At 46.5% G+C, this 27,223-nt stretch overlaps 1 protein-coding gene across 4 annotated transcripts in view; it reads right to left on the bottom strand.

Annotated features, from left to right (window-relative positions):
- The window catches only part of ralgps1 (Ral GEF with PH domain and SH3 binding motif 1), a 723,987-nt gene that overhangs the window by 147,646 nt on the left and 549,118 nt on the right, over window positions 1–27,223 (bottom strand). For all 4 annotated transcript variants that reach the window (XM_038781972.1, XM_038781971.1, XM_038781976.1 and 1 more), the window contains exon 12: window positions 6,881–6,948. In XM_038781972.1, coding sequence (XP_038637900.1) covers window positions 6,881–6,948 — 68 coding nt within the window. The remainder of the gene's footprint in view (window positions 1–6,880; window positions 6,949–27,223) is intronic.

Below are 27,223 nucleotides of genomic sequence, written 5' to 3'. Positions count from 1 at the left end.
AATCTATATAAATGATCCACAAGCAGGGACAGGGTGTAACATAGCAAAATTTGCAGATGATCATAAATTAGGTGGTAAAGCAGGCAGCGAAGAGGAGATAAAGATTTACAGATGGATATAGATAGGCTAATAGATTGGGCCAAAGTTTGGCAGCTGGAGTTTAACGTGGATAAGTGTGAGGTTATCCATTTTGGCTGAAATAATAGAAAGGCAAATTATTACCCAAATGGAAAGCAGATTCAAAATGTGTCTGCGCAGAGGGATCTGGGTGTCTTGGTTCATGATCGCAGAAAGTCGGGAAGCAGGGACAGGATGCAATTAAAAAGGTAAATGGAACGTTAACATTTATTGCAAAAGGACTGGAGTATAAAAGTAGAGAAGTGTAGTTGCAATTGTATTGGTGAGACCACATCTGTAGTATTGTGTCCAGTTTTGTTCTCCTTATTTGAGGAAAGATTGGTGGCATTGGAGGCAGTTCAGAGGAGGTTCACCAGATTGATTCTGGTGATGCATGGGTTGAAGTATGAGGAGAGATTATACAGTTTGGTCTTATATTATTGCTGAAGTTTAGAAGGATGAGAGGGGATCTGATCAAGTATATAAAAAAACTAAAAGGGTTTGATAAAGTAAACGTTGATCAAATGTACCCCCTTGTGGGGCGAACCTGGAACGAGAGGTCAGGGACATAGGTTGAGAGGTAGTAGATTTAGAACCGAGATGAGGAGGAACTAGTTCTCACAGAGCGTGGTGAATTTGTGGAACTCGCTGCCCCATAGTGTGGTCGAGTCTGAGTCATTAAATGGTTTCAAGAAGGAGATAGATATGTTTCTGATTAAACACGGGTCAAAGGGATATGGGACCTGGTAGGGAGGTGAACTTGAAACCAGGAAGAGATCTGCCATGATCTGATTGAATGGTGCAGCAGGCACGAGGGGCTGAATTGCCTACTTCTGCTCCGAATTCCTATGTTCCTATTAGCTGGTACCACTAGCCACCAGCTCCTCATCTGTGTTGTCACTTCAGTTATTCCACGTGGTAGAGAATTCCACATTCTGATCACTCTCTGGGCAGTGTTGTTCCGGATAGGATGCCTTTCTGGATAGTGTTCCAGCATCGGAAAATGTCCAAATTGGAAGTAAAGGAGGAATGGTAGCACAGTGGTTAGCCCTGCTGCTTCACAGCACCAGGGTCCCAGGTTCGATTCGCGCTTGGGCCACTGGTCTGTGCAGAGTCTGCATGTTCTCCCCGTGTCTGCGTGGGTTTTGCTCCGGGTGCTCTGGTTTCCTCCCACAAGTTCCGAAAGACTTGCTTGTTAGGTGAATTAGACATTCTGAATTCTCCCTCTATGTACCCGAACAGGCGCTGGAGTGTGGCGACTAGGGGCTTTTCACAGTAACTTCATTGTAGTGTTAATGTAAGCCTGCTTGTGACAATAATAATAATTATTATTAAATTGCATTTATTGGAATTGAGAGAATAGCTTTACAATGAGATCTTCAATGACCTGCCTTTCTGACAGCAATGGGCTTAGTTATCTGCTGCGCCCCACTATGCCTTCCTGCTCCTCTTCATTGAGTCAGGCAATATTGTGCAGTGTACTGGTTACTACCTTTCTGACTTTCCCTCGTCTTCTCTAACACACGAGTGGGGATTGATGGCATTATGTCTGTTCAGGCAGCACGGCTAAACTTCTACGCTGCTTGTTTACTTCTGGGTTTACTCCAAAAATACCAAGTTTTGCTGAAAGGTTGGTTTTGTACACCATGGAGAGAGCAAGTGAGGATTATGTCTATTACTGTGTGTGTTCTGGCACTGCCATTCAATGTCTTGCTGGGGTGTTGATTCCTCTGTCTCACACCTGGGAACAACTCTCAACATTCAGGCAACACGACAGCTTCACAGGGCAACTAATGGGATAAAGAGTTGATAAAGAGTGACATCCCACAATACATCCTGGAAACTTGAAGGCAATTTTACAATCCAATACTCTCCTGGTGCCTCTCCCATCTTGTACCTTCCGTAAGATTGAGCTGAATCCAGAACACTGCTTCCCAGATGCCAACTTGTACCAAGCCCGGATCACCCATCAGCCCTGTGCTCACTGACCAACTCCTGTTGGCTCCTGGCTCAACAATGACTCAATTTCAAAATCTTCATTCATATTTTCAAATCCCTTAATGGCCTTCTGCAACCTGTACATGGGTGACAACAGTAAATAAGGTGAGCTGCACTACCCTGCATTGACCTTCCCGCCAAATTATTGCATAATGTGCATGCCGTAAGAATGCAAGAAATCGGAACAGGAGTAGATCACAAGATCTCTGCACTGTTACAATTCTGGCTTCTTTACTCTGGTGGTGGCTGCTGTACCTTCAGCTGCCTAAGCTCTGGAATTCTCTCAATTTCGCCATCGTCCTTGAATTTTTTTTGAATTTAGAGGGCCCAAATCTTTTTTGTCCAAAATTAAGGAGCAATTTACCGTGGCCAATCTATCTACCCTGCACATCTTTTTTGGGTTGCGGAGGTGAGACCCACGCAGACATGGGGAGAATGTGCAAACTCCACACAGACTGTGATCTGGGATTGAACCCGGGTTCTTGGCGCCGTGAAGCAGCAGTGCTAACCAATATGCCACCATGCCGCCCAGTATCCTCCTTTAAGATGTCCCATACAATCGACCTCTTTGACGAAGATCTTGGTCACTTGTTCTAATTGGCAGAATTTTCGGAGGGATTTGGTGGTGGAGGCCGTCCACCCTTGGGCTTCGGTGGGATCTTCTGGTCCTGCCAACGTCAACAGGCTTTGAATGGTTTGTGCCCTCTGCCACCGGGGAACTCGCCAAGGGGGGTATTCATTGGAGGTACTGGAAGACCCCGCCAATGGGAAGGAACGGAAAATTCTGGCCAATATCTTTATCAGTGGCTCGACAGTCAACTTTATTTGATAATGCCCCTTCGGATATTCTTTTTTGTTAAAGAGGTTATAAAATATAGTGGGCCAGTTTAGCTCAGTTAGCCAGACAGCTAGATCGTGATGCAGAGCGAGGCCAGCAGCGTGGGTTCAATTCCAGTACTGGCTGAGGTCATTCATGAAGGCCCCGCCTTCTCAACCTTGCCGCTCGCCTGAGGTGTGGTGACCCTCGGGTTAAATCACCACCAGTCAGCTCTCCCCTTCAAAGGGGAAAGCAGCCTATGGTCATCTGGGACTGTGGCGACTTTACCTTCACCTAATATAAATAAACAAGAGAAGTTGTTGTTGCTGCAGATTTGAAGAGGCAATGCTCATATCCTCTGGAGTTTAGAAGAATGAGATCTCAGCGAAAGCTGCAAGATTCTGAAGGGGTTTGATAGGCTGGATACCGAGAGATTGTTTCTGCTGGTCGGGGAATCTGAAACACGGGGTGGGGGGAAACAGTCTCGGGATAAGAGGTTGATCATTTCGGACTGAGATGAGGAGAACTTACTTCACTGAAGGGTTAAATACACTTTTTAAGGCTGCAATAGACACATCTCTCGGGGAATTGAGCAAAATGGGGAACTGGTGGGAAAATGCAGCTGAAGCCCCAAATCAGCAATGGTCGTACTGAGTGGCGGAGCAGGCTCGACAGGCCATGTGGTCTACTCCTGCTCCAATATTTTCGTTCTTATGACAATAACAAAATGCAATAATCTGGGCCGGGGCGGGGGGGATTCAATGCAGGGAATTTGCAGCCCACCTTTACTTACTGCAATGTAAGCCAAAGATGTAAAGTGGCAGGCGCCATAAATAAGCACAATGATCTCCAGGCTGAAATTCCGGAGACAAGTACCAAGCACTTGGAAGCTCCGCGAGGATCCGCACACCATCACTTCAAATGACACCGGTTTAAAATTATTGCGTGGGTTTGATTTGCTGCAGTTGTGCCTGGAAACCATGTAGACCGTAAAATTGAGTGTTTCTGGACTGACGTGAGAATAATAAATCATAGAATTATCATAGAATCATAGAATTTACAGTGCAGAAGGAGGCCATTCAGCCCAGCGAGTCTGCACTGGCTCTTGGAAAGAGCACCCTACCCAAGGTCAACAACTCCACCCTATCCCCATAAACCCAGTAACCCCACCCAACACTAAGGGCAATTTAGGACACTAAGGGCAATTTATCATGGCCAATCCACCTAACCTGCACATCTTTGGACTGTGGGAGGAAACCGGAGCACCCGGAGGAAACCCACGCACACACGGGGAGGATGTGCAGACTCCTCACAGACAGTGACCCAAGCCGAATCGAACCTGGGACCCTGGAGCTGTGAAGCGATTGTGCTATCCACAATGCTACCGTGCTGCCCCTTAGAATTTACAGTGCAGAAGGAGGCCATTCGGCCCATCGAGTCTGCACCAGCTCCTGGAAAGAGCACCCTACCCAAGGTTAACACCTCCACCCTATCCCCATAACCCAGTAACCCCACCCAACATTAAGGGCAATTTTGGACACTAAAGGCAATTTATCATGTCCAATCCACCTAACTTGCACATCTTTGGACTGTGGGAGGAAACCCGAGCACCCGGAGGAAACCCACGCACACACGGGGAGGATGTGCAGACTCCACACAGACAGTGACCCAAGCCGGAATCGAACCTGGGACCCTGGAGCTGTGAAGCGATTGTGCTATCCACAATGCTACTGTGCTGCCAGTCTATCCACTGTGTGACGTTCGGAGTATTTCCCAAATCAGGGAGTGAACCTATCGTAGGTTAGAAGTCTCCCGCCCTCCCCCCGGTCCGTCTACCGTACAAAGATCAGCGGCATATCTGGAGCATGCTGGGCTCCACAGTCAGTGGGTAAACATTTGGAAGCCAGTTATTTGTGTTGGATATTTTAGTATGTAAGTAAATATTGTGTTGAAAGCACACCACATTGGCTGTGACTGCTTCTGTCCATACCGCACCAAGGCAGAGGGCTCAGTACGCCTTCCCAAAATATGGGGTTTCTGCAAGATAGGCAAAGCTGCAAACCACAAGTCAGAAGCTACAGTTTACAGTCTTCTTTTGTCCAAAGTGCCAAGATAGTCCAAAGATGTGCAGGTTAGGTGGATTGGCCATGCTAAAACATCCCTTAGTGTCCAAAGGTTAGGTGGGGTTACAGGGATAGGGTGGGGCAGTGGGTCTAGGTATGGTGCTTTGCGGTCAGCACGGTGGCCTAGTGGTTAGCACAGCTGCCTCACGGCACTGAGGTCCCAGGTTCGATCCCGGCTCTGGGTCACTGTCCGTGTGGAGTTTGCACATTCTCCCCATGTCTGCGTGGGTTTCGCCCCCACAACCCAAAGATGTGCCGGGAAGGTGGATTGGCCATGCTAAATTGCCCTTTAATTGGAAAAAATAATTGGGTACTCTAAATTTATTTTTAAAAAGGTATGGTGCTTTGCCAGGGGATCAGTGCTGACTCGATGGGCCAAATGGCCTCCTACTGTACTGTAGGGGTTCCATGATTCTATGAAATCAGTTGCTTGCAATAAGCAGTTATTTATCTCAGTTGGCTGGACGGGTGATGCAGCACGGGTTCAGTTCCCGTACCGGCTGAGGTCATTCACGAAGGCCATGCCTTCTCGATCTTGCCCCTCGCCTGAGATGTTGTGAACCACCACCAAGTCAGCTCTCTCCCTCAAAAGGGGGAAGTGGCCTAGGGTCATCTGGGACTATGGTGACTTTACTTTTAATACATGGTATGGCCCAGGAATCTGAGAGACTGGGACCAAATGTGCTGCTGCAGTATGATGTCTCTTTCTGATCATGACTGCTTTCTTCAACAACTGTTATCATTTAATCACTTGATGACTTACTTCCACTGATGGTACCGCCATCAATTAACGCTGCTCAACTTCTTTGTCCTTGAGCTACCCACGCAAATGGGCTGAAAACGGAGTGAAAAGAAATTCCCACAGCTCGGAAATGACTCATACTTCCTCTTCCTAACCAGGAATTATTAAAAGGGAGCAATAAAATTTGTAATTTAACCATCTTTCTGGGACAAAATAAGCCATGAGAACAAGCACAGGCACGTCGACAACCCTTTCGGATCTTCCCAATTAAGAAGTAATATTCTTATTACTTCCTGCAAGCCATCCATCACATTTAGATTACACATACACATCACGGTCTCAAAAACGATAGCAATGGTAACAGCATTCAACTCCACTGCACAAATTACTTTGATCGATGCCATTATTCCAGAAATTGCTCATCATGACTGACGGGAGACTTTAATAAGGAATATGAGGTTTGCAGCTGGAAAGAAAAACCACTGGGCCACTGGGAGTAAAAAAAATATATACTTGTGCAGCAAATCACTCTTTATGACTCAGTGTCGCAAATCAGTATGTGCAACAGATGCTTGCATTTTGGACCTTCAGTATTCCGCAACCAGAAACCTACCATTCACCAAGCATCTGGACTTTGGTTGGGTTTTTTAAAAATGTTGGTTGCTTCGGGTTAATTAACCGGGACCAAGATTGCTTCGAGGGCACCGGTCTCATCAGGTATTAGTTCAAACATTGCAAAGTCTACAATTAAACTATAGTCCAACGCTCAGACCAGTAAGCGGCAAGATTGAGTTGCCAAGTCAGCCACGAAGAAATCCATGGCTGTTTAACACATTGCTTTTGTAATCTGATTTACATTTGTCGAAACCTGACTTGCAGGAAAGAAGCAATTTCGATAATCAAGGCAGGCAGGATGTGTCGCGGAAGCAATCCGGCCTGCGTTTTCTGAAGCCTTGCGTGTGAAGTACCAAGTATAACTTTGCAAGCAGCCTGTGTCGTGGCCTCCTCAGACTTGCAGCCAGGGAATTCCAAGCGGCGGGTGGGTGAGGGGGGGGGGTTAATTTCTTAAATCCTTTTTCTTACCTGCTAGGTCCTCTTTGGAAGAGACCAGACGAGGAGAACTGTTCCCTGGTTCTATCTTCAAAGATAGCCTGTATGTCAAGCAAAAAGAAAGACAAAAAAAAACACACGCACAAGGCTTCAGTTAAATCATTGATCATAGAAAGGAAAGCAGAAAATGTTCACTTATCCTCTAGGGCGTAAGCAGGAAGCACACTTTCCCTCTCAAGTAATATCAAATAGGTTGATTGCAAAGACATTTGTTCATCTTTGGATGATCAATCAGTGAACACACATCTGATCTCAATTGTCTCAATAAGGACAAGAACAAACCTACGGGAAGTACAGAATCCTTTCAGCAGATCATAATCTACAACCCGTCGTTCTGAAACTTCTTTCTTTTGGTCAGAGAACCCCTTTACGCAAGGATCAGCAATCTCAACCCCGCCACTTAAATTACAGTGCTACAGAACATGAAAACGCTTCATGTAAGGAGTGCTTTAACATTGCTACGAAGAGAACAGGTTATTCACTTTCATGTTGCTCTGACTGCTCCCCTCCTCAAGTGAGACAGAGAGATATGTTCCACTCTGTATTGCACATTTGGTGGTCTCACTCCACTCCCAGCTACTATCACAGTACTTTAACACTCTGAAAAGTGTTCATGTGGACCCTCGGGGGTCCACAGACGCTAGCTTGAGAGCCACTGATTTATACCACAGGAAAAAGGACACCAATTAACATTAAAACATTTATTTTGGACAGGAAGCCACGTCTAAGAGGACATATACGGAAATGTGGGCAGTCATTTCCAGAGATGTGAAAAATATTCAGTTTTCTTTTCTCGAGGATCCTGATCCTTATTTTCTTTTCAGTTGACCACTTTGGGCACAATGGATTTCATGGACTACTGCATGTCTATTTAAATAATGACTCCTTTTCCCTGGACCCTTTGCACATATGAATGGATCACCATCGGTTCAAAGGTGTGCGGGTTTAGTGGATTGGCCATGCTAAAGTGCCCCTTAGTGTCCGAAGGTGTGCAGCTTTGGTGGGGTTATTTGATAGGACGAGGAAATAGGCCTGGTTAGGGCTGTCTGTCGGAGGGTCGGTGCATACTCAATGAGCTGAATGGCTACCTTCTGCATTGTAAGGATTCTATAGATCATTCCATGCCCGGCTGATCGGATTATGGGGTGGTTACAGCACGGGAGGTGGCCATCACTCTGCAACACGGGCAGCACGGTAGCATGGTGGTTAGCATAAATACTTCACAGCTCCAGGGTCCTAGGTTCGATTCCCGGCTGGGTCACTGTCTGTGCGGAGTCTGCACGTCCTCCCCGTGTGTGCGTGGGTTTCCTCCGGGTGCTCCGGTTTCCTCCCACAGTCCAAAGATGTGCGGGTTAGGTGGATTGGCCATGATAAATTGCCCGTAGTGTCCTAAAAAGTAAGGTTAAGGGGTTGGTGTTTGTTGGGTTACGGGTATAGGGTGGATACGTGGGTTTGAGTGGGGTGATCATGGCTCGGCACAACATCGAGGGCCGAAGGGCCTGTTCTGTGCTGTACTGTTCTATCTATGTTCTAACACCTCATCCATTTCCCCGTAAAAATGCAAAACTTTCCTTTCAGACCATTATCCAATTCTCCGCCTCTGCCGCACCCTCCGGCTGTGATTCCAGATCTGAACCTCTTACTGCACATAAAGGGCTTTCCTCATGTTGTCATTGCTTCTTTTGCCCATCACCTTTAATCGGCGTCCTCTGGTTCACAACCCTCTGCCAAAGGGAAGAGTTTCGCTCTGGCTTCACTGCCCACTCCCCCCAAGATTTTGAACACGTCCTTTTGTGCTCAGTTTTAATGTTCTTTTGAACACTTTTGTTTATGAGTTATTAAATATTGGACTCGTGGGGAACAAAATGTGTCTGTTAGGAATCATCCAATCAGGTAATGAATGCTTCCTCACTTTCCAATCAGTCTCAGAAGGTGGGGCTTTGGGTGACCAATGGCAGGGTTCGGTGTCAACGATGGGTTCAGGGTAGCCCCTAAATGAGATAAACCCTCCTTCTTGCCCAAAAGCAGCCGCACAGTGAAGCTGCCAGGCTATCTGTCTTCCAATACCACACGTAAAATAGTGGAGGCCGAATAAGGCCCATTACTTGGCCACTTAAGGGCCTCAATAAGCCTCAGGGTGAATGGGTGACACTTTCCCCACCCACTGTAATACAGGAGACAGATCAGGGGTGGGTGGAAAGCTGGTGGGCAGGCTACTTTATGTTACCAGCCTCCTCAGCTTCAAATGGCCAATGAGTGAGATGTAAAATCCAGCCGCTGGTGTGAGCCAGTACCTCGACTCCCTGGCAGGAATTACAGGGATTAATGGGGATGAGGGAATATCAAGTAGAAGCATACTTGCTGGATCCATTGGGACTTTTCGAATATTGTCTGGCTGGTAAACTTTCGGAAAATACCACAGTGCACGTTGTGACCATATTTGTTCCGGATACCTCCTGAACCCCTGCAGACAAGGTCAAAGAGTGCAGCGTTTATTGTACTCTTGTCCTTATCCAAACTGAGTTTAGGATGACTGCTTCCAGTCAGTGGCGCATGGCAGAGGTCACACGACTATGGCAAGCCAGGCAGGACCCTTTAGGACATGATTGCATTTTAATTGAAACAAACACCATCTAATCTATAGAGGCTCCACATCCCAGGCCCACTGCTACATGTATTTTAGTGCTCTGCTATTTCGGTATTATTAGTGTACAAAGAGGAGTGAGATGGTGCTATGGGGAGGGGGCAGGGTAGGGATGTACCCTCTCCTCGCGTAAAGGCCTACACCCCAGGCCTGAGCTCACTCCAGCAGCAGGCCGAGCTGTGTTATCAACGGGGAGCCTCAGAGAAAACTTGAGAGGAACATAGACACCAGCACAAACCATTTGAGCTGAACGGCGACTTGTATTATTCATATTGTACATAATATATTAACCATTTTGAAAGACAAGTCACTTTTTGTGATATTTTACATACCAAACAGCTTGAGAGGGGGTCAAGTTGTGACCCACTTAAGTACTTTGGAAAATATAAATCAAAATATAATTTCATCAACAACATCCCAATCCAAAAACTGCATTCCAGTCTTTCACAACCAGTTTTTATTATTTATAAAGATAAATATTTTAATTTCTTTGCCATTACTAGTATTCTTTATTCATGATTTGCCATTACAGCCATTTTCCATATCTGCTGCCACATTGTTACCGGTTTTCATAGAATTTACAGTGCAGAAGCAGGCCATTCAGCCCATCGCGTCTGCACCAGCCCTTGGAAAGAGCACCCGATTTAAGCCCACGCCTCCACCTTATCCCCTTTATCCCCGCAACCCAGTAACCCCACCTAAACGTTTTGGACACCAAGGAGCAATTTAGAATGGCCAATCCACCTAACCTGCACATCTTTGGACTGCGGGAGGAAACCGGAGCACCCGGAGGAAACCCACGCAGACACGGGGGGAACTCGCAGACTCCACACAGACAGTGACCCAAGCCGAGGATCGAACCTGGGACCCTGGAGCTGTGAAGCAACTGTGCTAACCACTATGCTACCGTTTTGAACTTCTCCTCAGAACAAATGTTTTTAACAAGATTCAGTGACCAACACTGACCAGGATTATGTGCCAAGGTGGGCAGCATTGTAGCACAGCGTGTAGCACTGTTGCTTCACAGCGCCAGGATCCCAGGTTTGATTCCCCGCTTGGGGCACTGTTTGTGGGGAGTTCCACACATTCTCTCCGTGTCTGCGTGGGTTTCCTCCGGGTGCTCCGGTTTCCTCCCACAAATCCTGAAAGATGTGCTGTTAGGTGAATTGGACATTCTGAATTATCCCTTCTGTGTACCCGAACAGGCGCTGGAATGTGGCGACTAGGGGATTTTCACAGTAACTTCATTACAGTGATAATGTAAGCCTCCTTGTGACAATAAGGACGATTTAAAAAAAAAGAAAACAAACCAAATCCGAGATGTGAAGAGAAAATCCTGCAAAATACACAACTGGCCTCTGTGAGTGTCTGAAGATTGAAACATTAGCGCGTCTTTTCTCGCCACAGCTGCTGATGGAACTGTCGCGCATTTCCAGCGGTTTCTGTCTCGGCTCATGATTTTGAAATAAATAGCGGCGAGGAATTCAAAGAGACTTGCCTGTTAGACGAGGGGACGCTGAGTGTCACGCAGTTGGCTGCGCTCTTGCCTCCGTGGCAGAAGGTAGTGGGTTTGAGCCCTATCGAGAGACTGAGGCAAGACCTCCACCGGCTCTAGTGCATCAATGAAACATTGCTACCCAGTCAGAGGTGCCATTTTTCAGATCAGGTGTTAATCCGTCTGCTCTCTCAAGCGGACATAAGATCCCACGGCATTATTTTGAAGGAGAGTGGAGGGTCTCTCCCCAGGGTCCTGGCCAATGTTTATTCCCCCAATCAACACTGCAAGAAGTTAGACACACCCAAAACAGGTCACCTTATTATTATTATGTGGACGTTGAAGTGTGCAAATTGCTTACTGCTTTTAATAGTATCTGATTGTCTGTGAAGCACATTGGCAGACACTGAGCTTGTGAAAGCTTTTATATGAACGCAAGTTCTTTTGCCTTATGGATTTGTAGGTTATCTTGGGTGTGTTGACCTGCTAGTCAACAATATAGGAGGAGCAGAAACTGGAGACCATCGTGTCCATTTTCTGGATGAGAAGTTAAATGTGTGGACCGCCCAGGAAAGGTGCCAGACTCTGAGTATGAAGCATGCTTACCTGAAGCAGGCATTAGGTGCCTTGAATATATAAATAATGGTCTGAATGCTAGTTTTAGACAACCTGTGCCGAACAGGACCTCAGCAGAGTGAGCATGTGCCACCTCAGCTCCTCCAGAAGAGGTCTAGCCAGCTGCCTTTAAGCCCACTGCCAGGAAGCCGCTCACAAAAAGGAAAGGAAATGTCAGGTTATACATTTTCCTTAATTTTTCCTTTGCAACTTTAGTCTGTTTCAATTGTAAATACACGTACAGTTGCTCTGTATGGGCAGACACAGTGGATATACATCCCACTCCTGTCTGAACCATGCTGCTTGAAGTGTAAATTTGTAACATGTCTTTGCCAGCTAAAACAGAATCTCGCCACCTTGGGATCAATCATATTTTCAGCAGCCACAGGGATTACAGTGAGAAGTAATGTTTGGAAATATTACTGCAGCTTCTTTGCTTAAAAAAAAAATCATGGAAAGAATTTGCTTTTCCCAGAGATGGTGGGGCATCTTAAGTGAGAACTAAACAGCCATAGCATATACAGCGGAGTCGCCCAAGTAGCAGAGTCGTTGTACAACGGAATGGCGGATAATCTGATCTGTGCTTACCTCCACCAAGGGAAAGCGAGTGAGAAAGCAAACATGGTGAAACTGCCGTGTCACATGAGCAGCGCAGTCAGCCCAAACCCTCATCAAGACACATTCCCCACTTCCCCAAAACCCACTGCACCGTTTACACTCGGAAATGGCAACATTGCCAACTCACCAGCGCTCCAAACGTGCTCCTACTTCCAACGATTAGGTTTAATTTCCATGAGTAAGACCCTTGCTTCCTACAGAGACATTGCACGCCCAGTTCAAACTGGGGGGGGAAAAGTTATGGGGGGGGGGGGGGGGAATTTGCATGCCCAGCCATGTTTCCCGATGGCGGGAGGATGCCCATTGTTGACACTGCCTACTAACACAGCTGCTGCAGGCATTGCTGCTTACATCGCGCTCCCAGTTTTGGGCCACCTGGACTGGCAGCGGTTCGAATTGAAACCATGAGGTGTCCAATGTTGCCAACCCTCCAGGACTGGCCTGGAGTCTCCAGGAATGGAAGATCAATCTTCAAGACACTTCTGCATGAAAGGAAAATCATCGGGACATTAAACATAGATCGGCCTTTTTGCCATTTTGAACATTTCTCTTTCCAGGATATAAAAATTGAAAATGGGAAGGGGGGGAAAAAAGGTTGTTTGTCTGACATCATTCCAATGGATAATGTGTCTTTGTGCTTTCCAATTTGTATAGGAAGGTATTACATCACAAGGATAGATGTGTTGGCCAACTAATGGCTGGAGCGTGGGAACAAGTCATACGTTGAAACCTCCAGGAATATATTTAATCACTGCTGGGCAGCCTGAGAGACATTAGTTAGGCCAGAATATGCATTGTGATACTCGAGCAAACCGAGGGACTATATAACGAATGCAATTCTCAACTATCCTATCCGTTCTGCTGAACATGAATCATGCCAGTGAGGCAAAGACATTGGCAAATTGTCTCAGGCCTCAACTAGAGTAGAACGTATTTGAGACACTGGGGCTGTTCTCCTTGGAGAAGGGACAAGTCAGAGGAGATCTGATAGAGGTGTTCAAAATTGTGAGGGATCTGGACAGAGTAGATGTTGAAAAATTGTTCGTGTTGGCAGAAGGATCACGAACCAGAGGACACCGATTTGAGGGGATTGGCAAAAAGAAGCCGGGGCATCAGGAGGAAAAAACACGCGAGAGGATAGGATCGGGAATGAGTTGCCTTGAGAGTGTTCAATGAAGGTTTCCAAAAGGGAGAAATGGATAATTATCTGAAGAGTGAACATTTGTAGGGCTGTGAGGGAAAGATTAGTGAGTAAGACTAGATGAGCTGCTCTTTTAGAGAACTGACACAGACACAATAGAAATAATTGACCTTCAACTGTGCCGTAACCATGTATGATTCTAATTATAATAATAATATTCTTTATTGTCACAAGTAGGCTTACATTAACTGCAATGAAGTTACTGTGAAAAGCCCCTAGTCTCCACAGTCGGGCGCCTGTTCGGGTACACTGAGGGAGAATTCAGAATGTCGTATTCACCTAACGGCATGTCTTTCGGGATGAGTGGGAGGAAACCGGAGCACCCGGAGGAAACCCGCGCAGACACGTGGAGAACGTGCAGACTCCGCACAGACAGTGACCCAAACCGGGAATCGAACCTGGTACCCTGGCGCTGTGAAACAACAGTGCTAACCACGGTGCTAACTACACTGTGTTTCATCTCTTTGAATTACAGATTGGTACTGGTTCAAATGCTGGGTGGATTGCACCTTCTTGCGCGATGTCATAATTCTAGACAACATTATGATAACTACAATAGCAGATTCATCGGCCAACCAACGGAGTCAGTTCAGTAAATGTTTGTTCTGGCTGTTTTCCCTGATCTGTGCTGTTTATTTGCAGACATGATGGGAAAGCACTGCCAGGAACGTGCCTTCACCTCACTATAGTTCTTCCTCTACACAACCACGAATCAACTGTTACTGGCGGAAGTCCACATCAGTGCAAACAGTGAGGAAGTTGGAGCTTCTCATGTGGGAGCTATGGCAACCTGCTCAGAATACTGAAGCCATTAATGAACATTGCCAGCGACACACTTTCACTGTGCAAAGCAACAAAAAAGATTTATTTAAATCCACGATTGGTTCCTTTCTTCTGTGCTAATGGAAATCAATTTTTGAACAATTATTGTTCGTTTGTTCCTGGCCTTATTGACATCACAGAGATGAAGCTGAAGAATATAATCTTAAAGCATCAAATTGAAATGTAAAAACATCAATTTGTCCATCACCATAATTAATTAGCAATGGCACCTGCCTATATTTAGTAAAATACAGAAGATGTATTGAGGAAAATTTGGGGTTAGAACAGGATTGGAAATATTCCCTCAGCTCAAAATAGAAGTAAATTTGTGTGTAACTATCCACGTTTCACCAAGACAGACCCTTTATTTTTTTTAAACGTAACATGGGAGCTACGGTCAGTGGGATATTCAGCTACAGAACCCTTCACACCCACATCCCGGCCGGGATTCTCCCGTACCCGGCGGGTATAGGGTGGATACGTGGGTTTGAGTAGGGTGATCATTGCTCGGCACAACATTGAGGGCCGAAGGGCCTGTTCTGTGCTGTACTGTTCTATGTTCTATGTTCTATTTATGATCTGGATAACTCTTTAGCTCATTGTCTTAATCAGGTATCCAAACCAAAATGGGCACTTCAACAATGAATACAATTATCAATCAGAAAAAGATACCATTAAAGCTCTCGCTTTTCTACAGATAGCCTCATTCTACAGGAAAATAAATATAAACTAAAGAAATGAAAAGAAATGGAAAAGGTAGAATAAAAGAAACACAGAAAATAGGAAGAGAGAACGAAAAGCATAAGAGAATTATGAATAATTTTCAAGTTGGCTGCACGTTTTGTACAAATACTGCTGTTGACCCTGTCCAGCGTCAGACCAATGTCTTTAGTTAATAATGAGATACAAGCAGCTTCAGCCCAAACTGTTCTGGTTAAGATCAAGTCCTTATCATTACCACTTGAGAAACGTGAACTGTAAATATTTAGCTGATTTCCAGAACAAAATTATTTCTCGCATACAAAAACAAATCCCAAACCGATTTACAGGAGGAGATTTAAGGACCGCAAACAGGGAGGCTGTAGGAAGTCACTGAGGAATGTTGTCAAAGGGTCTCTTAGGGAAAGGTGGGGGGGGGGGGGGGGGGGGGGGGAGACAATCTGAGATCGCAGAGACAAGGTGGAGTAAAACCATTGATCGAGGTGAAAATGAGGATTATGGAATTGCATTGAGGGACAAGGAAGCAATGAAAACTAACGAGGGCCAGCATGACATTAGTGAGATGTAGCATGGAAGAAGTAACACGGTTCTGTTCAACAATACGGCATAGTCAATTTCAGGATACGTTTAATGGTCCTTAATGGGCAGCACAAGTAGATAACACTGTGGCTTCACAGCGCCACAGGTCCCAGGTTCAATTCCTCACTGGGTCACTGTCTGTGCGGAGTCTGCACGTTCTCCCCGTGTCTGCGTGGGTTTCCACTGTTTGCTCCAGATTCCTCCCATAGTCCAAAGATGTGCAGGCTTGGTGGAGTGGCTATGATAAATTGCCCTTCGTGACCAAAAAGGTTAGATGGGGTTATTGGGTTACGGAGATAGGGTGGAAGTGAGGACTTAAGTGGGTCGGTGCAGACTCGGTGGGCCGAATGGCCTCCTTCTGCACTGTATGTTCTATGTTCTAATACAAAGTAAAATTAGAGGGCATTTTAATGGGTTAATCAAGGATAGCCACACATACATTTGTTTAAGCATCAAATTGGAAATTTGTATCACTGATCAATGTTTGACAAATGCAATACAGATTTTGCGGACTGATTGATGCGATAGATAAAGACAATGCAGTAAATGGAGCACATCTGGATTTCAAAGTTCATTTGATAAGGTGGTTCACAGGTTTTTAAAGTTTATCAAGATGATTTGGATGTGGGTGTAGGAAGCACTATTAATTATATATCATTTGTACAGGTGGGCCTTAATTGGGGTTTTACGTCAACACGTATCAGAGGCATTGACTGAAACTGTGCCTTGTTGAGTTAGGGGGTGCTTACTTGTAATGTTTAACTCTAAGCAAGTGTAAAGATAGGTGGCCCCAACGGAACTTCCAGAATAAAACAAACACAACCTTGAAATTTGATGTTGGTACACAAATAGTTTATCAGACAGTCTGGATGATGTGCACAATTTGGGTAGGGAGATGGCAGATGCAGTTTAACATGGGTAAATGTCATAATCATGACCAGGAAGTTCCAGCATCTTTCTTTTTGAATTTCTCCCAAAACTTTGAATGGAACAAAAAAAATCTTTTTCTCTTTCCTGGAGCGATGTAATCCCAAATGATGTGATATTATTGACACCTCAATTCACCAAAACCCAAGAAGCACGAGACTTTCTGACAACCTTTATGAAAATTAGTGCTTCCCTCCCCACTTTGATGTTAACAGTTTTACCTTCACTGAATCCCCCACCATCAATAGCCTGGGGGGGGTTACCATTGACCAGCCATATAAATACTGTGGCTACAAAGTTAGGTCAGAAGTTGGGAGTTCTCCAGCAAGCATCCTACCTCCTGATTCATCATCAGCCTGTCCACCATCTTCAAGATTCAAGTCAAAGGACTGAACGGTGGCGCAGTGGTAGCACTGCAGTCTCACGGCGCCGAGGTCCCAGGTTCGATCCCGGCTCTGGGTCACTGTCCGTGTGCAGTTTGCACATTCTCCCCGTGTTTGCGTGGGTTTCACACCCACAACCCAAAGATGTGCAAGGTAGGTGGATTGAACATGCTAAATTGCCCCTTAATTGGAAAAAATGAATTGGGTACTCTAAATTAAAAAAAAAAGATTCAAGTCAGGAGTGATGGAAATCTCTCCACTTGCCTGGATAAATAAGCTCAACACCATCCAGGGCAAAGTACTTGACTGGCACCTCAGCCATCACCTTAAACGTTCACTCTCTCCACCACTGAGGCACAGTGGCTGTAGATAGTACATTGTGCAGGAATTTGTCAAGGCTTCTTTGACAGCACCTTCCAAACCTCTGTCCCTTAACACCTAGAAGGACAAGGGCAGCAGATGCATGGGAACACCACTACCTGCAAGTTCCCCTCCAAGTCACACACCATGCTGGTGTGGAACTATATCTTTATCCCTTCACCGTTGCTAGGCCAATATCCAGGAATTCAGTCCTACACGGTGTTGACATTTTTTATCCGGGCAAGTGGAGAATATTCCATCACACTCCTTACCTGTGCCTTGTTGATGGTGGACAGGCTTATGGAGAATCAGGAGACGTGTGAGCTGATGGAGAGGTCCAATCTCTGACCGGTGTTTGAAGTCACAGTATTTATATGGCTTGTCAATGGTAACCCCCAGAATGTTGTTGGACTAATAATCCAGAGACCCAGGGTAATGTTCTGGGGCTGGGTTCAAATCACACCAGGGCAGATGGTGCAATTTGAATTCAGTAAAATAAATCTGGAATTAAAAGTTTAATGATGACCATGAAACCATTATTGATTGTCTTAAAAACGCATCTGATTCAATAATGTCCTTTAGGAAAGGAAATGCAGTTTTTACCTGGTCTGGCCTACATGTGACTCCGGACCCATAGCAATGTGACTCACACTTAAATGCCCACTCAGTTTATCAACTGCTCCCTAACAGCACAGAGGGTGTATCTACACCACATGGACTGCAGCGGTTCCAGAAGGCAGCGCTGACCAGCACCTTCTCAAGGGCAATTAGGGATGGGCAATTAATCCTGGCTTAGCCAGTGATGCCCACATCTCGTAAATGAATAAAAAAAATAATAAAGATAAAAGGATTCAGCAAAGGTAATACCATTAAACATCAAGGGGAGATGTATAATTGTCAAAAAAGTTGCCAAAGTCTGGTCAACCGCACATGGACTGCAGCGGTTCATGAGTTTGACTCAGTACCACCTTCTCAAGAGTATTTAGGGATGGGTAACAAATGCCGGTCTTGCCAACAATGTTCACATCCCACGAATGAAAAAAAAAAACCTCCAACCGAGTCAACAAAAAAAGTAACAAAGTCACATCGCATTTTTTAATCGTATAGACGTTCATCGGTCTCGAATTCTTCTAGTCATCCGAACGGAGAAAGCTCGAAGGGCTGAATGGCCTCCTCCTGCTCCAGTTTTCATTATATTTTGCTGATGTTACTGACAACAGCTTCAATTGATTTGGAGTCACAGCCATGAAGACCTCCTCCGCCTCCGCAAAATGATTTGACTGTTTATTTATTAAGGGAGACACAAAATGTCAACGCAGACTAAAATGCCACTGTCAAATCTCCAATTTTATTGTTGCCTTTGATTTTGTGGAGTTGGAGGAGTTACTGAGGTGAAAAGTCAGAAAGTGCAGTCGTTAGTCCAGCAATCACTCTAACTAGAAAACAAATACAGCCACCCCTTCTTCAGTAATGCCTCCTGGCTTTTCCCATAATAGTGTCAGTGTAGGGATGCAAAAACAAATCATTCAAATGCAGGATTACAGAAGAATGCCTGCTTCCCTCCTTAGAAAACAGGCCGAGGATCCTGCAACGTGCTTTATTCTTGGGACATCCAGATTTCTGACAGATGCTCCAAATAAAAAGAAAGCCACATCAACGGTTGCCTGATGCGGAGAGGGAGCACGGCTTTCTCTGTTGTGATACACTCTATGTGTCGAATCCCAGTGACCTCAAGGCACACGTTGCCTTTTATAGATATTAGGCAAAATGATTGATTTACAGAAGAAGCACTGATGACAAGATTCTCTCTGTGATCTAACCAGCTGCAAACACAATTGGTCCCAGCTCGACAGAATCTGTTTTGTTCGTTTAGCTTCCCCCTCAAATGGAGGCTGTTTGTAGTCTGTCTCACTGTGATACAAACGCATTTCCTCTTGTAATTAGTAAGTCAGATGCCTGACACCACAATGGTCACTCGGGCAGTTGCTATATTTGCAGGGAAATGCGGAAAAAGCCGATGACTTGGTGTATGGCTTGTTTATATATAAAGGATTTCATAACAGATACTATATGGAAAGAGACCATTTGGCCCTGCCAGTTCATGCCAGCCTCTATGCTCCACTCAAACTCCCTCGCATCTTTCCTCAATCTATCTAAATCTATCTAAACCTAAATCTATCACCATAATCCTCTCACCCCTTCTCCCTCAAATGCTTGTCCAGCTTCCCCATAAATACATCTACACTATTCACCTCAACCTGCGGCGGGGAGTTCCACTTTCTTAACACTCTCTGGACAAAGAAGTTTCTTCTGAATTGCCTATTGTTTTTTTTGGTGACTGTCTTATATCGATGGCCTTTAGTTATGCGCTTCCTCACAAGAGGAAATATTCTCTCTGCATTGACTCTATCAAAATCTTCCATAATTTTCAAGACCTCTATTAATTCACCTCTTGGTCTTCTTTGTTTCACGAGAAAAACAACCTCAGTCTTCTTTATAGGGCTGTCAAAGGCATGGTGGGCCAAACGGCCTTCTTTGTTGCTATTCGTTCATGGGATATGGGCTTCGCTGGCTCGGCCAGCATTTGTTGCCCATCGCTAATTGTCCTCGAGAAGATGGTGGTGAACTGCCTTCTTGAACCCTTGCAGTCCATGTGGTGTAGTTACAGCCACAATGCTGCTATTAGGGAGGGAACTCCAGGATTTTGACTCAGTGACAATGAAGGAACTTCTATGTTTTAAGATTAAATTATTCTTTTCGGCAATCTACGGGAGGATTATGGGGAAGGACGGGGTGTCCATGGAGGGGATCAAAGCCAAGTGGGAGGTTATGGAAGACGGTTTGTGGTGAGAGGTGCTCCGGAGGGTAAACGCCTCACCCTCGTGCGCGAGGTTGGGGCTGATACAGCTGAAGGTCGTGTATAGGGCGCACCTCACGAGGGCGAAGGTGAGCCGACTCTTTGAGGGAGTGAAGAATGTATGTGAGCGCTGTGGGAGGAGCCCCATTTTAGTCCTGCCCGAAGCTGGAGGTGTATTGGAGGGAGGTTTTCAATGTCATCTCGGGGGTAGTGCACGTCAATTTGGAATCAGTGCCCCTAGAAGCCATTTTCGGGGTGTCGGACCGGCCTGGGGTTCAGGCAGGTGCGGGGGCAGATGTTTTAGCCTTGGCCTTGCTGATTGCCTGGAGGCTGGCTCTGCTGCGATGGAGCACAGCTTCTCTGCCCTGTGACTTGGTTTGGCTGGGGGGGGAATCTCCTGGAATTTTGGACTCTCGAGAAGGTGAAGTTTGAGCTGAGGGATGAAAATGTTGAAAATGAGGAGAATTAAAAGATTTTTTAAAAAGATTAAATTATTCCAGAAGGTGCGATTACCATACTTCTGAAAATATTTGCTGGGTAGATAGACAAACTGTCTGATTAATCAATGTGTTTAAAACCAAGACAAACATCAGCAGTGATATGAAACGGACAAGACAGGATAAAGCCACAGCATTGATAGCTTGGACTTTGTTAACTTATTCTTTCGAGGTGCCGTGGCAACAAAAGTACGTTGTTCAGGCCACAATGAGGTTTTACATAAAAGGCAACGTTTGAAGGCAGCTACAAAAGGTGACAGATCAGTGGAACCAAGACTGACATCTCTTATACCGCAAGGTATTCCAACAACATCCTTGTCTAGTCATGAGGCTGCTCAGGGCTACAGAGCACAAATTGTTGAATGGCACTGGAGCTAGACTTATTTTCTCTGATTCGAATCTCTTCACTCCCTCATGACAGATCTACAGCAGCTATCATAAATCCCACTGTGTTTATTCAGCAGTTCAGAATTGTTAACTGTTGTATCACAAAAGCAAATAAATAACCGTCGTCGTTTATCACAGCTGGCTTAGTTAAAAATAATCAAAGCTAACATCTCTATAAATTCAAGATTCTATAAATGAATTATTTTTTTTCAAGTAGATATGCATTAAGTTGTGTTTTTTTTAACAGCAGTTTATTTTCAGACTATTTTAAGAGCCACACTTACAACAATATGTTGTGTTGATACAGCTCCTGAAACACAGTAAATTGACCCAAGATGCTTCACAGGAGCGGAAGGGGGGAAAAAGAGCTGAAGAAGACTGAGCTGAGGGAAAACAGTATTAGGACAGGAGACCAAATGCTTCGTCAAAGAATTAGGTTTTAAACGCCGTCTTAAAGCAGAAAGATATTCAGAGAATATGGCGATCTATTTTCAAATACCCGAGACCTCCAGCAAGTTTTTAAAGAATTTTAAAGGAATCCTCAATACCATCAATAAGGAATTAACTAAATTGCCAGAGCAGCACTTTCAGTCCTGGTTTGGAAGACTATAGTTTCAAACGCTAAACCAGGTTTTAAACACCGCCTATACCAGCAGCGGGAGGATTTTCAGTTTGGGCTCAGGACCGTGATACTGGGATCAACTATGAATGCTAACCCTGCCTCATGTGAAAAATAATCACCTCCAAACAATATTTTTCAGGATTGATCAATTACTGGCCAGAGGGCATGGTCGCCATCTAATTCACAGAATCATAGAATCAGGGCCGGCTCAAGGCACCGGCAACTCGGGCTGTCGCCCGGGGCGCGATGTGCTCGGGGGCGCCAGAGACTCGGGTCCCGCACATGCGCAGTTGGGCCGATGCCAACCAGCGCATGCGCGGTGGCCGCCCGCCCCCAGGGCGGCCCCCCGGCTCGGTCCGCCCCCCCCCCCGGCCCCTCGGGTCCGCCCCCCCCCCCGGCCCCTCGGGTCCGCCCCCCCCCCGCCCCGCCCTCGGGTCCGCCCCCCCGCCCCGCCCTCGGGTCCGCCCCCCCCATGTCCGCCCCCCCCCGCGGGTCCGCGCCCCTCCTCGGCCCCCCCCCCCTCGGGTCCGCCTCTCCTCAGCCCCGCCCCCCCCTCCTCGCCCTCCCCCCTCCTCGCCCTTCCCCCTCCTCGCCCTCCCCCCTCGGCCCCCCCCTCCGGCCCCGCCCCCCCCCCCTCCGGCCCCGCCCCCCCCTCGCCCCCCCCCCCCCCCCCGCCGCGCCCCCCCCCCCGGCCCCGCGCCCCCCCCCCCCCCCGCCGCGCCCCCCCCCCCCCCCCCCGGCCGCGCCCCCCCCCCCCCCCCGGCCCCGCGCCCCCCCCCCCCCCCCCCCCCCTGGCCCCCGCGCCAGCAACCCTAGAGCCGGCGCTGCATAGAATTATAGGATTTACGGTGCAGGAGGCCACTCGGCTCATCACGTCCGCACCAGCCCTTGAAAAGAGCACCCTACTTAAGCCCATACCTCCACCCCATCCCCGTAACCCACCTAACCTTTATTGGACACTAACGGAAATTTAGCATGGCCAATCCACCTAACCTGCACATCTTTGGACTGTGGGAGGAAAACGGGAGCACCCGGAGTGAACCCATGCAGACACGGGGAGAACGTGTAGACTCCACACAGACAGTCACCCAAGCCAGGAAGCGAACCTGGGAACCTGGAGCTGTGAAGCAATAGTGCTAACCACTGTGCGACCGTGCCATTGGATGCTGGGTGGGCTCCTGAAGCTGGAATACCAGTAGGATACCTTCCAGCAGCCCTAGGGACCGAGGCAGAGAGTGTGAGACAGCGAGGGACAGAGAGGAAAACAAACAAGAGCGCGAGCCAAAGAGAAAGAGTGCGACAGAGTGAGAAAGTGAGTCAGAGAAAAAGAGAGAGCAAGACAAAGAGAGACTGAGACAAAGGGACAGAGATTCAAGGTTAAGGTGGCCTTGGGCAACCAGATAATGAAAATATTTTCAAAGGCTCCAGTTGCCTGGCTATGATTGGGGAGGCCTCAGCCCTCCAATGAACAACCAGCAGCCATAGCTCAATAAGCATAAGAGGTGTGAGGGAAGGGTGCTAGTAGGTTGAAACTCTGCCCCTCTGCCTAACTGTCTCTCACCGCGAGGCCCCTTATCTTAACCCAAATTGGCGACCTGTCATTTTCAGGCATGTAGCTGTCCTGCCCCAACTTGATATTGTCAAAAATGGCTGGGGAATAACTGGTGTTGGCAAACTGGCATGCTGGCTGGCGGCATGAAATTCCAGGTCTGCCCACCCCTGGTCCCATTCCCATAGGCCTCAAAACTCCTGTCACTGGCAGTACGGAAGGAATGGTACATTGCTGGAGAAGCAGCCCTTCAGGTATGGGGTCCTGGCTGCATCTTTATGCAGACTTTAAAAACCCTGTGAAACCATTCACAGAACAGCAGGACACAATCTGAATCAATTGGTACAATCACACTAGGAGTTGTCCACCTTGCTGTTTGTTAGTGCGGCAGCAACAGATTGGTTTGGATAAAAACTCATTCGACGCTGAAACATGGTAGGCGCTGTTCTGAGCTGGACATTAATAGGACATTACGTTACAGTGATTATTAGCAAAATGAGAACACAGAATGAATAAAGGCTCTTTAGTCCAGAAAGCCTTTTCATGTACAGTAAATAGATTCTACTTAGCTCTTTAATTCACTGAGGAGATCATCTACCACACTTCACCCAACCTCATACCCAAAGTAAATCAAGGAAGATTCCAGAACAGCTAAGTTTAAACATCTTGAACAACTGCTTTCTTTGGTGCTGAAGCTTCAGGGCCACAGTGCTCCACACAGTACGCTAGAATTTATAGAACCCTTACATTGCAGAAGGAGGCCATTCGGCTCATCAAGTCTACACTGACCCTTGAGCACCCTACCTAGGTCCACTCCTCCGCCCTATCTCCATAATCCTACCTAATTGGCACGTTTATGGACACTAAGGGGCAATTTAGCATGGCCAATCTACCTAAGCGGGATTTCATTGGACTGTGGGAGGAAACCGGAGCACCCGGAGGAAACCCACAAAGACAGCAGGAGAATATGCAAACACACACGTGCACACAGTCACCCAACATCGGAATCGTACCCAGGTCCCTCGCGCTGTGAGGCAACAGTACTAACCAGAACACCACTGTGCTGCCCCTTACATTATCCTCAAGTCACTCCAATGCTGTGAATGCTGCGAAATAAAAACTGGGAACAACTTGGGGCAAATGCATCGCGGGACCATCATTGGCTATACTTCGGGTCGAGGACGATTCTTTCTTGTGGAGGGCTGAGTATGAGTCAGAAGTCAGTGAGAGCTGTGGGTTTGCAGATGGTTCACAAGCTAGCCTTGTGGGCTCTCCCACATTGAGGAGCTTGTTGAGCAGAGCAGCTCTTTCCATCTCTCTCACCGTTTCCCCATAATGGTTGCTCCTGTTGACTGGGAGGTCGTGGTTGCATTCTTAATGATGGCTCACCATTTTGGTCACGCTTCCCATCTCTTGATGGTGATAGAGCAGACCTCCATGGAGGCTTTGAGGTTGCCTTTTGAACACTTCCTCTGGCCCTGGTGTGAACGAGCTCCCCGGCGTGGCTCTGAGTGGAGAGCCACTTTGGCTGGCTCTGAGTGGAGAGCCACTTTGGCTGGCTCTGAGTGGAGAGCCACTTTGGCTGGCTCTGAGTGGAGAGCCACTTTGGCTGGCTCTGAGTGGAGAGCCACTTTGGCTGGCTCTTCCTCCCCATACCAGGAGGTCACCAGGGGAGAGGATTCAAAACCATTTTGGATAATAGCCTTAGCATCGAGCAACTTTGGGTTTACTTGCGTGGGGTTCAAAGGTCATCGTGAAAGCTCTCAACTCCAAAGATTTATTTCTTCACTTACTAAATGGAAATAGTTTACTTTTGAAACTAGAAGCAGTGATGAACTCCCATGTGGGTTGTTAGTGAGGCTTTAACGAGATATTCCAAAAGTCAATGTGATGAAATTTAATGAGAAATTATGTTAGACACAAGTGTGTTGGCTACAAGGACAGAGCCATCTTTCTCATCTAGCTCAGGGCAGATTTAATATTCTCCAGATGTAAATGAGACTTGGCTCACACCAACAGTCAACTGGAGCAGATGAAAGGCCGACATTATTATTTTGGGGAGAGCCAGCAATTCAACTGCTGTTACAGATCAATTATTTCTCAAAGCTTGGTGACCCACAATCCTACATTCTTAAACTGGACCCCCAAGAGAACATGAAGATATCCCAGACAGTCCCCAAGATCATCGGTGTCTGTTCAGCTGTTGGCGTCCTTGCTGACTGGCTAGGCCTTGTGGTGATCGTAGATCTGAGTAGATGCAATACAACTGAGCAAGCACTAGAGAGAGCACGGGAGAGCTATATATACACAGGGACAGGAAGTGAGGACACACTTCACGGAAGGCAGAACTGGTAGCAGGACACAGAGACAAGCAGGCAGCATTTGAGGTAGCCGTAAGTTAAGGTCTGAAGAGAGAACAAATTCACAATAAAGCATCTTCTCCACATTTGAGACTACGAGCTTTATTAAGACACGAGGAACAACACAGGCCTCGTATTCCTGTTTTAGCGAACAAGTTTCAGGAGGGGAGCACATTCAACATCGACAACACTGTCTCTCTTTTGGGTTGCTGACAGCCTTTCAGAATTCGGGGCAGGAACCCCACAAGAGTGTGTCAGTAACTTGTAACGTGTCAGTGTTTAGAGAGGAATAGGGCCGAGCGCCAATATTTGCAGGGGATTGTGCCAGGAGTGCGTCAATGTTTGCAGACACCCCCCCCCCCCCCAACCAGGAGTGCGTCAATGTTTGCAGGCCCCCCCCCGTCAGGAGTGCGTCAATGTTTGAAGGCCCCCTCCACACACTCACACACACCCACCCACACACACGGATAAGCACTGTCCTAAATCTGTTATATTCTTATATTCCGTACAATTGCACAAAAACAGCTGAACTGCATTACATACTGATCACACTTAATTAATGTACCCAATGGAGTCTAAGCTAACCAAGATGTGTACTCTGTTGGGAAAATCCAGCCTTAACAGCAGTTGAATCATTTTATGGTCCAGTTCAATTAATAAACAATACTGGAGACAATAAACAGCAGGAGATCCCAATCCACAGTAAGCACTCGGGCCTCGTTGAGGAGTTGCAAACTGATTCAAATTGTATACAAGTGTCGCAGTTAATGGGAGACGTGCCCAAGATGGACTGCAGACAGAATCATGCAACCTTGTGAACAAAACTATGAAATTACTGGCCAACACTTCCTGAACGAAGCTCGTCGACGGTTAAGGAATAAAGCTTTGATGACAGCAGCTGTTGGTAGGTTGTACACATAAGGAAAAGGTTATTGACAAAACAAGGTCGCATACGGGTAAACGGAGAATTAAAAGTAGCAACATGCGTGGGATGAAGTCTAACAACGTTACAGCTTCCCTCTTCCAAAATATTTTAAACGATGGTGAACCTGGCTTCGTACATTTACCAACGTGATCAGAATTGTTACATTTCCAATAAAGAAAGACTCCAGCAGAGGCTGATCTAACACCCAATGTTCAAAGCTGTTTGCCATCTCTCATGGGGTAATCTCTCTGAACCATATCTTAGATAGAGACGTTGACAGAAAAAAGTAGCAACAAGCTTATTTTCCTCGAAACTTAACATTCGAAAGGGCCAGAGCTTTCAAGCCATCAAAGGATAAACAGTCAACTGAAAAGGAAACCATCTATCAAAACTTCAAGTTTAATTAGATGAAACTCAGTAAAATATACAAGGATCACACATTCCCCCAGAGACAAAATGTCATTATTTTGGACTCGGCTTCCATTGGCTCCCGCCCCCTCCTTCGTTTACACTTGTTTTCCCCATCCTGCATTGCAAACCCAATCCTTGGCCAAGGTGGCGTGAACGCGCGCTGGTTCAGAACCTTGCTCAACTGGATTGTATATTAAATATCAAAAGACCTGCTTTTTCAACATTAACTTTGCAAACTTTTAGAACTCGAGCAGTTTCGAGGAAAGCAAATTTGAGTGCAAGAATTTGTGACAGCTTTCTTGGGGGTGGGGGTGGGTGGGGGGGGGGGGGGGATTTGCAGAGCT

This window comes from Scyliorhinus canicula, chromosome 21 (assembly GCF_902713615.1).
Source record: "Scyliorhinus canicula chromosome 21, sScyCan1.1, whole genome shotgun sequence".
Lineage (NCBI taxonomy): Eukaryota > Metazoa > Chordata > Chondrichthyes > Carcharhiniformes > Scyliorhinidae > Scyliorhinus > Scyliorhinus canicula.
This window is presented reverse-complemented; position numbering and strand designations above follow the sequence as displayed.